This window comes from Hydractinia symbiolongicarpus, chromosome 14 (assembly GCF_029227915.1).
Source record: "Hydractinia symbiolongicarpus strain clone_291-10 chromosome 14, HSymV2.1, whole genome shotgun sequence".
Lineage (NCBI taxonomy): Eukaryota > Metazoa > Cnidaria > Hydrozoa > Anthoathecata > Hydractiniidae > Hydractinia > Hydractinia symbiolongicarpus.
This window is the reverse complement of record NC_079888.1, coordinates 19,431,840-19,445,951: the sequence shown is the minus strand read 5'-3', so window position 1 is coordinate 19,445,951 and position 14,112 is coordinate 19,431,840. Positions and strand designations below refer to the sequence as shown.

Sequence of the window (14,112 nt, the reverse complement as noted above, 5' to 3'; positions counted from 1 at the left end):
TTACATAAAATTGCTAAAATGTTTTTTAAAAAAACACTTTTGCTATTGATATTTTCAACTGCTTGGGGTTTGCTTGACCGTAGAATTTGCTGAGAATATCCTTTCTAACATTCTCTCTTTCTATCTAGTATGACAAAAAACATTTATTTTCTATCAATATTCATTTTCTACATCTTATGTGTAATCTTCGTATCCTGCTCTAAAGTGAAAGTGTTACGTCAAGCATGTGATGGCGATACATGTCCTACTGATAAATTCACAAACTTTGGAATAAGCAAAGAAGACTTCTGTCAAAAAAGAAATGCCACATGTTTTGGTGATGATTGTCATATGTGCCAATGTAATGACTCTACCACATTTCTGTCTTATGAACATGGCTGCCATGATGATGACAGTGTGCAGAAAATACTAAATAGTGAGTTGTTAACATCACTTGTTTAATTTTCATTTCTATTTTTTGTTCGTATTGTCTTTTAGTGTTGTGCTTTACATAAGTCTTTGTATACAATGTATTTCAGATGGCGATACCTGTGCTTTCAAGTTTAAGGATGGTCTAAGAAAGGTCATCATTAAGAATGATTTTTATTATAAATGCAAAAAGATCGAGGTTCCAAAGTCCGTTTTACATTGTAACGACGTCAATAACGTGTCGGTTATTGATATTTTGGGCGGAAAAATGCTGCAATATGTTACTCCAAAATACTTTTCATGTGAACAAGATAATACAGATGGTCACTTGTGTTTAGAGGTATGAAGTACTCTTGTATGTCTTCTTATTGTTTATCGTACTATCTGTCGACTTTTTTTGCCATTGACGTAATTTCTCGCACATGTAATAAATTAATTTTCGCGAGGTTTTTTAATATGGCGAAATTTTTTTTTTTTTGGAAAAACGATATACAAATTTTTTTTCTTGAGTTTTTGTCCAGAACTGCATAAAATATAAATGTGAATTCCGACTTCAGCTGTCTTAATTTTATGTCTCCTACATAAAAACCCTTAAGAAGCAGTATAAATAAAGAAGCAGTATAAATTAAGAAGCAGTATAAATTAAGAAGCAGTATAAATAAAGAAGCAGTATAAATAAAGTAGCAGTATAAATAAAGTAGCAGTATAAATTAAGAAGCAGTATAAATAAAGAAGCAGTATAAATTAAGAAGCAGTATAAATTAAGAAGCAGTATAAATTAAGAAGCAGTGTGAATTAAGAAGCAGTTTAAATAAAGAAGCAGTATAAATTAAGAAGCAGTATAAATAAAGTAGCAGTATAAATTAAGAAGCAGTATAAATTAAGAAGCAGTGTGAATTAAGAAGCAGTTTAAATAAAGAAGCAGTATAAATTAAGAAGCAGTATAAATAAAGTAGCAGTATAAATTAAGAAGCAGTATAAATTAAGAAGCAGTGTGAATTAAGAAGCAGTATAAATTAGGAAGCAGTATAAATTAAGAAGCAATATAAATAAAGTAGCAGTATAACTTAAGAAGCAGTATAAATTAAGAAGCAGTGTGAAATAAGAAGCAGTATAACTTAGGAAGCAGTATAAATTAAGAAGCAGTATAAATAAAGTAGCAGTATAAATAAAGTAGCAGTATAAATTAAGAAGCAGTATAAATTAAGAAGCAGTGTGAATTAAGAAGCAGTATAAATTAAGAAGCAGTGTGAATAAAGAAGCAGTATAAATTAAGAAGCAGTGTGAATTAAGAAGCAGTATAAATTAAGAAGCAGTATAAATTAAGAAGCAGTATAAATTAAGAAGCAGTATAAATTAATTATAAGATTAACCGGATTTCTAACCAGGTCAATTCTCATTATTATATTATCAGCAATGACATAAAAAATATGTATTTTTTTTTCTATTAATTTCTTAATTTTCAATAGTGTGAAAATAGGTCTTGTGAAGTAGAAAAAGATTTTAAAGCTGCTTTGGTTTATCTTCAATTTACACATGATGAGAATCGCCATACGTGTATGATGTTTAAAGTGGCTGGATCAGAGATTAAAGGTATGTTGTTTCTTAAAAAAAAATAATCTGAGGACCGGAATATGTACGACGGGGGAGGTGGGAGGTTTTGGCGGCTATAACTAGTTAAAAATCTCCTATACAAAGTGATAGTTTTATTTATTTATTAATTTATTTACATAGTTATTTTGTTTGTTTTAGATTTACCACGTAGTACTTCTGTACCACTCACAACAGTAAGTTTATGTCTTTAGAATGAAATTTATTAGGCATGAAAAGCGGAAACAGTAGAGAAAATAGATATTTAGAAATCCTTTAGATGCTGTCTGTATTTTTCATTAAAACTTTAATTTACTGTCCCTCTTAAAAAACTAAAATTTGACCTTAAAAGTCATCTTCAACCCAAGCTACAATATTTTTGGAAAAAGCCAGATTTTTGGCTTTTTTTGAAATGGCCTAACAGCATCACTTAATCAGTGCTCTGCAGTCAATAGCTTGCAAACATTTTTTACTTGGGAGAAGTATGGCTAAGTTATTAATGTCAAAATGCGCTAGCTGCAATTGCCACAATGTCCGTGTTATGGAACAATCTGCTCCTTGGTTTGAAAACGTGTGAAAAGTTTGAGTCATGCTGACATCAGCAGAAATTATTACCGTTTAAGATTTTGGATCTAGCGAAATAACCTAAGATCCTTAAGTCCGCTCCTTTTCGTTCCATCCCTTTCCACTATATTATATCCAGGGTTGCAGCGTCCTCCTTCAGAATACCCATTGTATTCACCTTTTTCCAAGATTGCGTATTCCTTTGCCTTGCTTTGCCCATTTTCAAAGAAGTAAAAACAGCAACATTGTAATATTTACAAAAATTTAGGAAAAGTTTGACAGCATCTTTACACCACCTAATAAAGCCTTGATACATGTTTGTCATATGTGTTGAAGCTTGAGTGTTGTTCTGTATTATTTCTGCTTTGCAGGTTACCACAAAAAAACAGAAAGAAAGTAAGCCTGCAGTGGTTGCAGCTATTGTAGTCAGTGTACTGCTAATATTCATCATTGTTGTAGCCAGTGTACTATGTTGGAGAAGAAAGATGGGAGAAGGGTGAGAGAACGTTTAAATTTATCTCTCAGAGGTTTAGTGTTATATTTATGATATGTTCAATCAGCAATTAAGTCTTACACTTCCATTTTTAGTATTATAAGCACCAGGATTCCATTTGATTTGACAGCTGTCAATCCTTTTGATTGACAGATTGTTTAGTTTTTATTTGGCAATTAAAAACTTAAAATAACTTTAAAAAACAACTATATTTATTATAAAAAGATTCAGTTCGTTTAAAAGTTATTACAATGCCTATGTTAAATAATGGTAGTAATGTTACCATTTTTAGATGAATCTTATTCAATCATATAAACCTGTCAATCATATAAACCTGTCAATCATATAAACCTGTCAATCTTATAAACCTGTCAATCATATAAACCTGTCAATCTTATAAACCTGTCAATCTTAAAAACCTGTCAACCATATAAACCTGTCAATCTTATAAACCTGTCAATCATATAAACCTGTCAATCATATAAACCTGTCAATCATATAAACCTGTCAATCATATAAACTTGTCCATGATAAAAATATGCCGAGCATATAAGTTTTTCAATTATAGAAACCTATCAGTCATAAAAATCTGTCGATCATATAAATCTGTCAATTATATAATTCTGTCTATCAAATAGCTTGTCAATCATTTTTAAGTCTCTCAATCACATAAAGTCTGTCACTTGTATTAACGTGTTATTCATATAAATCTGACAATGTATAAATCTGTAACTGTTCTTAATATACAGACTGTATGTGGAAATGTGTAATTAATGATTATTTTTTATTTCTTTAGAAAGAAGAAAGAACGTGAAACACCTCTTAATGATTTACCAGGTGATATTCCATTAACTAAATAATACTCCACTAATATTAACTAAACTAGTCGTTAGCCCGTGGAAAAATCCACGGGTTCGCCCGTCCTTTTCATACCGTACTGCGTGCGTCTCCCTACTTGCGCAGCTAAGCTACCATTTTGCGTGACAGACGGACAGACGTATACGGGTATATAATATAGAAGTCGTTAGCCCGTGGAAAAATCCACGGGGTCACCCGTCCTTTATATTAACCCGTCGCAACAAAGTGGACATTTATCGCATTTGGTATTGATGCGCATTTTAAAAATTTCGTGTTTCCGTTACGGGACACGGCTTTCGCGGACACACAGACAGACAGACTATTGTTAAAGAGATAATACTCCACTAATATTAATTAAATAATACTTCACTTTCCATCTATCTGCTAAAAATAGTAGCTGCGAGTAGCAGCGAGCGACGTTTTTCCACGACTATAAACTAAATTATCAAATTTAAATAATAGTTGTACAGTGTACTGTCAACTCTCAAATAACCCGAAGGACTATTTCTCAAGGATATTAAGTTAGGTGGGGGCTTAATAGAGGGCGGGGTTTATAATTTCTGTGTAAGAATGGGACTTTTAGAAAAAGAAGAATTATTAGTGTTTCCAACCGAAGCTGAAAAATAAATTTTTATTTTAGGAGATGAACATGTATACGCGGAAACTACTTTAGGTATGAAGTAGTATTATTTGTGTCATCTTAACCAGCGAATATAGTTTTAGGAATATTCGGTTTTATGCACCATTACTGAATCATTCACTAGGAATGATTTTGTTGTACTAAGGAGCAAAACATTATTAAACTTAGAATCCAACGTCAAGTCAATTTTCATCGCATCTGATGATTTCTTATTTAAAATTGAGTTATTGTTTTTGTTTTGCTGCTGTTGTTGTTGTCGTTGTTGTTGTCCTTGTTGTTGTTTTTGTTGTTGTTTATATTGGTTGTTGTTGTTGGTGGTGTTGTTATTGTTGTTGTTGTTGTTGTTGTGAAGATAAGCGAAGATCAACGATGCAGCTCAAAAAATATCTTTCTATAAACTCAACTCCGTATTTTATCTTAGCGATATTAGACTCTTATTATCGCTTAGATAAAAAACTTAAGTTAGACTCAATTTATATATATATAAAAAATGAAATTAAGGCTGAACCAAAACATTGGTGTTTCTTATTCAAAAAAGCGTGCAATAGGATTTGTGATTGTCTCCTTAGCGTGAATCCACTTAAACGTTTCTTTTTTTTCAGTAACAAGTCAAGATGAAAATAACATTCCAAAGTACGAAACTGTAGATGTAGTTGATGGGAAGGTAATTTATTGTTTTGTCAATTTTTGTCATTTTTGTCGTTGTTTTATTATTATTATTATTATTTTTGTCTTCGTTATTTCGTCATTGTTGTTGTTACTATTTTTGTCGCGTTGTCTGTCGTCTGTGATTTTTGTAAAATCTTTGCACTATGTGCAAAATAATAGTTTTATATATTATGTTAAAATAATTGCAGGACAAGCAAGCTGAAAACCTGTACTATTCACCCGCAGAAGAGCGAATTGACAAACGCGCTAATCAAATTCCAGGTAGTGATTACGACACATCTGTGTATAGCGATGTCAAAGAAAAACAAATTGTCCAAAACGGGATTGATTTTGATGACGACAAATCTCCTCTTTTAAGTGGAGATAAACCAAAAACGTTTGCTTTCCAGTCTGATCAATACGACGAAGTTGGATCCGTAATGCATGGTAGTGCTGACTCAGCAAGAAAAGAATATGACGAAGTGGGGACTGTAATCTTTCATCAATGACATCACCTTATCGGTGTTAAAAAAGCATAAATCTTGTTTGTCACTTGCCTTTTGTTTGTTTGTTTGTTTGTTTGTTTTTTGTCTCCAGTGCTTTTCTCTTGGGTCATTGTGTGATGTTTTTATATTTTTGAATTTTCACTGGCGTTAAAAGAAGGGCGGTAATCTTCTAGGGTGTTAAAAAGTACATGCGGCATAGAGGCAAAAGTAAATTAGTAAATTCCTCCTTCGACTCGATTACCCAAAAGTTTTTCAGTGAACGATATTTGGTGCAGGAGGTATAATATTCATGCACGTTTCACATGACATTATTTATATAGGTGACTTAATTTATATTTATTTATTTATATTTTTATTTAAATGTTTGAAGTTTTATATTCTTATTTACATTTCGTATTAGGAAGTATATTTTTTTACATGCTGTAAAATATTTTTGTTGCAACTTTTACTTACATAACACAGCGTTCGTGTTTTTCTATGTGATGAAGAGTTGTACTTGCTTGTTCAATGTTTCTCCTGTGTCTAACCGTACAAGATGATTGAATACACAAAAGGTGTTTTTGTAGAAGTCTGCGTAAAGTTATTGTCGCATAGGGAGTGCTCAATATAATGAAACGTTTCTCCACCTACAATTCATTACAACTTTCCACACACAAAAGATTAAATGAAGTGTTGGACTTTAAGGGCTACGAAACGATTTCGGAAGCTCGATTCCCGCAATTTTCAAGGAATAGCGTGTAATAAACGGACCACTCAGAAGGTCAATGTGCAAGAAATTATACACACCTTAGAACCACATAGACGGCTAGACAACCTGTTTATAAACAATTAATTTTTTCTGATGAATTTGCTACTTTTTTTTCTAAAAAGAAAAATTTCCCTTCAGTATTATTGGCGGTATATTAAGCTACGGTTTGTAAAATGTATTAAATATCAGTAAATTAAAAGTTTGTTTTGACGATGAAACAGAGACAGCACGAGGAGATGTATTTGTTAAAAATGCTATGTTACTAGCTTTAAGAAGGTAATTTGTGTAAGTCAATAAGGTCGAAAACCAACAGCCGTTTTGTAGCCCGTTGAACGTATTTCTTATCTAGTTTTGTCTTTTTTGAAAATAATTTCGGAATGAAACTTTTCATGTGATGTAAACATTTAAGTTATGTCTATATATGTCTTGTGTATATCCAAACCCTGGAAACGAGATTGCTGGTTTGGCTTCTGCTATTGGGGTTATATATTCGATTATTTACAGCACTTTTTACTAACGATGGGGTATAAAAAAGGTTATCCATTTGCTTTATATCACTGCAACCAGCAAACATCTCCCAGATTATCTTCTCGGCATCGGTTTTATTATCACGGCTTCTTTTTTATGTTTAATCAGATCACATGGAGCCTGGGACGAGCTTAGGTCTTCTTTATTGAATAAAAATTGCGCAATGCAAAAATAAATATCTTTCTGAAATAGTGTAAACATGTACAAACTGCAGTAAATCCAGATTTTAAATTCATGGGGGCGTCTAATCATCTAGGGTAAAGACTTAAACGGACGGACACCTGTGCGATACATAAACGTCCAGTCAGAATACTACAGCAGTATAAACATAGTCATCCATCAGTGGCGGATATAAGCAAGTTCGCACTCAAAATAGTTTGTTTTTAAGACGAATTTCGCCGCCCTATGATAACGGCTTGTATTAAGACCATAAGAACACACGGAATAAGGCGGGGTAGAAGAATAGCGCCTGCTATAGGTTAAACAAATAGTTATTTCCACGTTTGGTAGGATAAAGCCTGTCAACACAGAAATACGAAGAATTTTAAACTTGTTCGCGTATTTATGTTTACCTAGGCTTACAAGACGTTGGAGTTGGCATATATGGTTTAAAAAAATTCTGCACTAAAAATACATGGTGACGTCACGGAAACTATTCACGTTACCACACTTCGGTTCCAGTGTTCTGTGCTAATAAGTATCATCGTATAAGGCAAACCAGGAGAACTCTAGTACCTAGGTTGTTTTTTATTTGTTGGGTATATTAGTTTTTATGGCATTTGTTTACCTATCGCACTGAGGATAAATAGATCGTTTTTTATTTTGTTAAAATGTCGTACAAAGATGGTTGCTAGATGCAGTTGAGTAATACTACATTGTATAAAATTTAAAAGCGCTAATAGTTGACATGGCTAACTTTTTATAATGTAGGTAAAATATTTTTTTAGGTGTTGCAATTTTCCCTTTTTAGGTGTTGCAATTTTCCCTATATTAATAATACCCCATTTTCTGTATGTTGTGTGCGAGGGAGAAAGAGCATATATATTTTTCCCACTCGACTGGCAAATTCCCGTAAGCTAGAAATGGTACTTTTGATAGCAACAGGCGAATTCTCGTGAGGTTCTTTTTGGAGATCTCCAAGGCTAACGACTAGTCGCTCTATTTTTAGACCAAACGGGACAAATGTTAATAACCGCAATTTGTATGGGTGTTCGCAAGTCCAGGGTCGTGCTAAGTAATGCATAAAATAGTACATACGGGTGGATTTTCGTTAATTCATAATGACAACCGTCGCTCATCAGTTTGTCCGCGATCTAAAGATGGTAACTTCGAATAGCACAAGTTTGGCTAAAAACGGTTTTCTTTATCCACAAACGCTTGCCATGTTGGCAATGTAGCACTTCAAAATCAACGACGGTACCCATAAATTTTTCCCTTCTTCGCTTTCCTTTTATAATTCTTTAGATAAATCATTTTCACCTACAGGAGACATTTGTTGTACGAGCGAAGAATTATTTCTTCACAACGAGGACATGAACACCGCCGAAAACTAAAAGTGTAATTACGCCAAATTAATTTCTGACAACAGTATGGTAGTGTCAACAAAATTTTGTTGTGCATAAGAAAAAATAAAGCACTGTTTAGTAAAAAAAAACCAGAAAGGTTTACTAAACAACTGTTTTGTTGTTATACATGACAAATTTTTGGGAGCCGGTAATTACCGGTATTCGCCCTCGTTTCTGCGCCATTTTGATTAACTTATAGCAGCGAAAATTGTTGACCGCTCCGTTATAAGGATCAGGGGTCGGTGGATCCTGGGAACGATGTTTTACTGTTATCACCGCTGTTACAATTTATGGCAGTTTTGTATATACAACATGCTTGACAGGCTATATTATTATTCACAGATTGTTTGTGATATTTTAAGAGGCCTTGTTAGTAACATATATTATACATACCGAGTCGCACCGGTTGAGTTACGATGGTGTAAAATGCGGGACATTTGCCCTATTCTTACCACGTTGTGGAATATAAAAATACGCCGGATCAAGCCTAATCAGCATTTTATCTAAAAATATAATGACAAACCTAGTCTTCTATACAAAACTGCAGTCTGGCTTATGCCTAGAGATTGTAGACAGTGTCAGATTTGGAAAAAGTTTTGAAAACATTTTTGCTGCTGCTTGGTTAAATTTTGCGCAACCTTTAATTTTTGCGCGGCTAAGAAAAGTTAGTATCAAACACAGAATGTGTTTTTGTTTTGTCTTTTCTTTTTCAGTTTGCACTTATTACTCTCGTGCGTTAATTCTGCTCAAAAATTGAAAGCGCGCGATATGCAATAATCGCTGTAGGTAATAGGCCCTGGGTAACAGGCTCGAAGCAAACAATGTGTTTTGTTTTATATTTCGTGTTACGCTTTCTCTCGCTCGTTCGTTTCCTTGTTGTTGTTTTTTGTTAATTAGCTATTTATTTAAACATTTAGCGTTTAGATGTCATATTCTATTTTGATTTATTTATTCATTTACTTTTTATATTTATTCTTCATTAGTATGTACAAGCTTCAATACTTCGTGTGCACAGTACTCGGCATCAGTACAGCCAATTTACTGGTAGTAGTAGAGCGTAAACGTTCTTCATCCATATATCAATCCATTGATGAGTTCACCAACCCGTATAATGATACTTCATTCTGCAGTTTAAGAAATGCTAGCTGCGGTGGAGTTCCTTGTACCCATTGTAGCTGCAATACCAAGACGGTTTTTTACTCATACCTCCACGGATGTAAAAGTAAAATGGAAATTGAGAAAATCTTAAAAGGTAAAAGCTTCACATATCATTTATTCGTTTTCTCCATCCTAAGTGGATAAATTGTATTGTGGTACTTAAGGTCAAGCCTTATTGCCAGTCTTGTACCGATAACTTTAATTCTGACAAAATTAAAAATGTTGTTAACTCTCAATCTCGTTTCCAGGGCTTGTTGCACTTTTTATATTTTGAACAGGACTGTGATAAGCCAAGATAGAGTGTGTATTGAGGGAAGAGTGGTGGTGGAAGCTAAAATTAATTTTTTTTTAACTAAATGTTTTTTTAAACTACCTCTATTATTCAGTAAATAATCATGACAACAGGCGTGTCGTCATTAAAACATTTTGATCAAGTTAAAAACTCCAAATCGAGGATGTAGCATCTGCATACACAAAACTTTAAGGTTACTGGAATAGACTTTAAGACGATTGGCGTCTTTGTGTTCAGCTGGCAAACGGGCTTACTACTTTACCTGTTGTAAGCCTCGTTTCTAATACTTTTGAGTACGAGAGTTAAACCGATAAAAAGTCATTGATTAAGCATCCATATTTCTTATCTTTTGATTTTCAACTGCTTATCTGTTTAGTTAAATTAGTTACATTTTCGGTACGAAACGATATTATCCCATTAGTCGGCGAGGATACGTTGAATTCTTGCGTTAGCTTTTCACTTCCCATTGATGGTGTCACCGATTGTAATTTGGGTGGAATGTATTTTATTAACATTGTAACTGGCGGAATTGATTTCCAATTTATGGACTACTTTGAGTTGGTAAGAAACACAACAAGGTCGCTTTGTTTGAAAGTAAGTGTGAACATAGTTGCTTTGTTATTGCACGATCTTGCGTTTTATGCATATGCGTGGTCATTTCTCCCTGGTATTAATTAATTTCGATTGCTTTATAGTACACTGCTTCGAAAAGAGATCTCGCCAAAGCATACGGAATGTTAGTAAAATTACCTCTTCAGTGCAAAGATGGAAATTCGCACCTAACAATACCATTTCTAATGACAATAGAAGGAGTTTACGTAGACAATAGCAGTAAGTAGAACAGAGAACTAATTTTGTCTCTTCTCTTCTTAGTATTTTTATCTCTTTTAAGATTAACGCAATGTAAAGATGACTGGAAGCATTTGAAGTTTTATATTACATTTGTATGATATTCTAGCTAAGTAAATGATTTTGCTGATAGGAAAACTTTGGATTTTTTCATAAGTTATATATGACTACCATTATTTTGTTGGTTCAAAGCGCTTTTTTATAGGTCCCTCGCAACTCGCAAAGGAAGTAATTTATTAATGAGTAATTGACTAGTCTCTATAATGATGGTCGTATTTTGTCTGTTTATTCATTTTGTTTCGACGGGCAAGCGAATTCGTTGATTCATAACAATGGCCGCCCGTTAGTTATTACTGATTTCGGCTTCTTCTTAGAGATCTTCACTACCTGCTTTCCTACACTTCCATTAAAAATCCCTGAGAAATTATTTGTCGAGAGAGGGGTGTATTCTAATTCCTATATAGCTAAGCAGTAAAGAATTGCATGCTATAATACACACAACTAGCTGATTTTAAATATTGTTTCATTGTTCTACACACCTTGAAAAGTTGTGCTATTGCAGCATATAGCCTGCAGTGTATTTAATGCGATGTTTTCTATTGGGAGGATATTGAAAAAAATGTACATATAGTTTTTATAGACAGGAAATTCATCCTCGGTACCGTTTGTTCGTACTAGTTGTTATACTAGTTAGGTATAGTAGTTACTAGCCAGTGGAAAATTCATAGGAAATCGCCTATCGCATGTATATTTCCCGTATCGGTATTCTTTGCATCCTTGTTTTCCTCTTAGCACGAAGTAATTAAATTACTATACAACGGGCATGAAATAAACAAGCTGCGGTGTGGAGACGGCAAAGTTACTATGTTGTATTCTAGTAAACGAGAAGTAGCTATGCTCGTAATTTTCAAATGTATGAATCTTCAAAAGAAATCAGAAAGTTCCAGTTGTTTTATATTTATATATTATTTTTGTTATTCCTAAATTTTAACATTTGTTAACCTGAATATTTGATTATATATTCAGGTTAATATCATTCTCACTCACATTTTTCTAGAAACCTTTCCGACACAAAAAACAGTAACAACAACAGAACGTACTTTTGTTACGAATTCACCGACTACTGTCACAACTGAAGCGTTAGTCCGCACAATATCTACGACTATCTCAACAAATGTATCGCCATCCGTCAGGAGAGAAACGTCAGCCGCTAAAACTGAAACGTTAGCCGTTACAACTGAAACGTCTTTTAGTAAAAGCACAACAACGTTGGGATGGATTACGTCGAGCAAAACGGAGGTAAAAAGAAGAATGCAATCCTTAAGTTACTGCAGAGAGGTTTTCGCGTGCTTTTGCGAATTGGCAAATGAAATAAAGTCTTTCGGTTAATAAATTTAGGCATATTTAAACAGGAAAACCCCTTTCTGTCCTAAAAAAAACCTTAGCATCTTGAAAAGGTAAACACAGGGCAAATGTTAGATAATTTATCTATTTTGTATTAAATACTTCCAAAAAAGCTGTGGAACATTAAAAGGACTATATAAAATTAAATTCGGTAGGTTTTTATTTCCAAAAAACAAAATTCTTGTTCCCTAATTCCCTCAAAAATTTACCAAATATTGTAGTCATAAAAATCTGTAAATAATGCCATAGTCAGTATGGAATAAGGTTATCGATTGAAATATACATTAGCCCTTACATGTATTGGAAATACAAGAACATAAATCGAGAGCTGGGCGGAGTTGAGTAGCTTTTAGTACTTGACGAAAGACCATTTTGCATTAATGAACTACCCAAACCGTAATTGAGGTAATTTCCGCGAATTTCTTTTGCACTTTTTTATCTTCACTTTATGAAAATACCTTTTCTTAAATTGGGTGTTTACAAATTTTTTGGTGTGAATTAATTTTTGCAGATGCCGAGAAATCAAAATTAATAAAATGCAACTATAGCGAATGATAGGTAGGATATGTTAAGACACGGAAAGTTGGTCTTTAGGTTCGCCTGTCTGTCAATTTTAAAAAAGTTATTTTTCGCGATGACTGATACTGGTACATTTTGTGGAAAAAAACCGGGAATATGGTCGATAAATCGCAAATTTCTTTTCGCGGAAAGTTGCATTTCTGATTTGATCACACGTATGACCTAATAGAAAAAATAACTAAATATTGTAATTGATATAGGTTGCTGTAAGAAGTGAGCGTGAAGACACTGGCAGTGGAAAAATGGCAGTTATTATTGGTGTAACTTGCGCAGCATTGATTGTCACTGTTTTGTTCCTTTTCATCATTGTACGCAAAATATGTGAAAAATCCATTCCGACGTAAGTTTATTTGTTTATTTGTTTTTCTTTGCTTGTACCCATGCTACATTTAGATACCTTTTTCAAAGTATCACTCCATAAGAGAATAGTTATACACCGAGGTCGGTCCAGTGTGCGATTTTATTTGCCGTAGTGAACCCAATCCTATCTCTTTTAAAACTTAATTTTTAAAATTATTCACTTCTTTAGAAAGAAAGACAACGCAGTGGTTGAAATGGCAACAAGTAATTCAGGTGAGTTCAACCAAGGTGTTAAAAGATTACGTAATATAAGCTATGACTCAAACTCTGCTGGTCCTAGAAATTCGATTGTTGACTGTTTTAAACAAAACGACGTTCCAGCTGAACTATGTAATTTGATAAATTACTGCAAGTACAAACAGTAGATGAAACCATTATCACTGATATCAATTTTAAGACATTGGCTTACATAAGAAAATGCAAAAAGCAAAAAAACACAATGAGTAACAATGCTTCAAGAGTCATTTAGACGGTTCACTGAGTGCATCCGGCCGACATAACACGAATTGCATCGCGGGTATGGAATCTTGTAAACAACACCACTTTTGAGAGATTTATCCGCAGATGATTTTACGAGGGTATAACAATTTAAAATTTCTTTAAAGTGAAAATAACCTGACAATAGCGCTTTAATTTCGTAAGATATTTTTTAGATTGGTCTGAGATCTTCCCTTCAATAATCAAAATTTTCTATCTTCTTCTTCCTTCCTTTCCTCAGACTCAACACATTCTTTTTCAAATAATTATTTGCTTCAAAGTGTCTCTTATAATAGAGCAAACAGAAGACTTTGGACACCTATTTTTCTCAAGAATTGTTTTTGCTCGCTGTAAGCTTAAGGATTTTTTGAGAACTGCAATTTCTGAAGATCCTGTGGATCATACCAATAACCACTGAATTCTTATATTTCAAAGGTGCAAGTGA

General features: G+C 33.4%; 2 protein-coding genes across 3 annotated transcripts; both read left to right on the top strand.

Annotated features, from left to right (window-relative positions):
* Positions 1–112: 112 nt before the first annotated feature.
* On the top strand, positions 113–6,190 carry LOC130625763 (uncharacterized). Of its 2 annotated transcripts, none has more exons than XM_057440864.1 (9): positions 113–415; positions 519–748; positions 1,878–2,001; positions 2,161–2,195; positions 2,934–3,058; positions 3,852–3,892; positions 4,554–4,586; positions 5,156–5,217; positions 5,411–6,190. In XM_057440864.1, the coding sequence occupies exons 1-9, from the start codon at positions 130–132 to the stop codon at positions 5,708–5,710; spliced, it is 1,236 nt and encodes a 411-aa protein (XP_057296847.1). In that variant the 5' UTR covers positions 113–129; the 3' UTR covers positions 5,711–6,190. The 2 variants fall into 2 exon arrangements, with proteins under 2 accessions (XP_057296847.1, XP_057296848.1); XM_057440865.1 differs by having other exon boundaries at positions 281–415; positions 496–748.
* Positions 6,191–9,269: 3,079 nt separating this feature from the next.
* Positions 9,270–13,876, top strand: LOC130626090 (uncharacterized). The gene is made up of 4 exons (XM_057441197.1): positions 9,270–9,800; positions 10,375–10,592; positions 10,694–10,829; positions 11,905–13,876. The coding sequence occupies exons 1-4, from the start codon at positions 9,473–9,475 to the stop codon at positions 12,234–12,236; spliced, it is 1,014 nt and encodes a 337-aa protein (XP_057297180.1). The 5' UTR covers positions 9,270–9,472; the 3' UTR covers positions 12,237–13,876.
* The last annotated feature ends 236 nt before the right edge of the window (positions 13,877–14,112 follow it).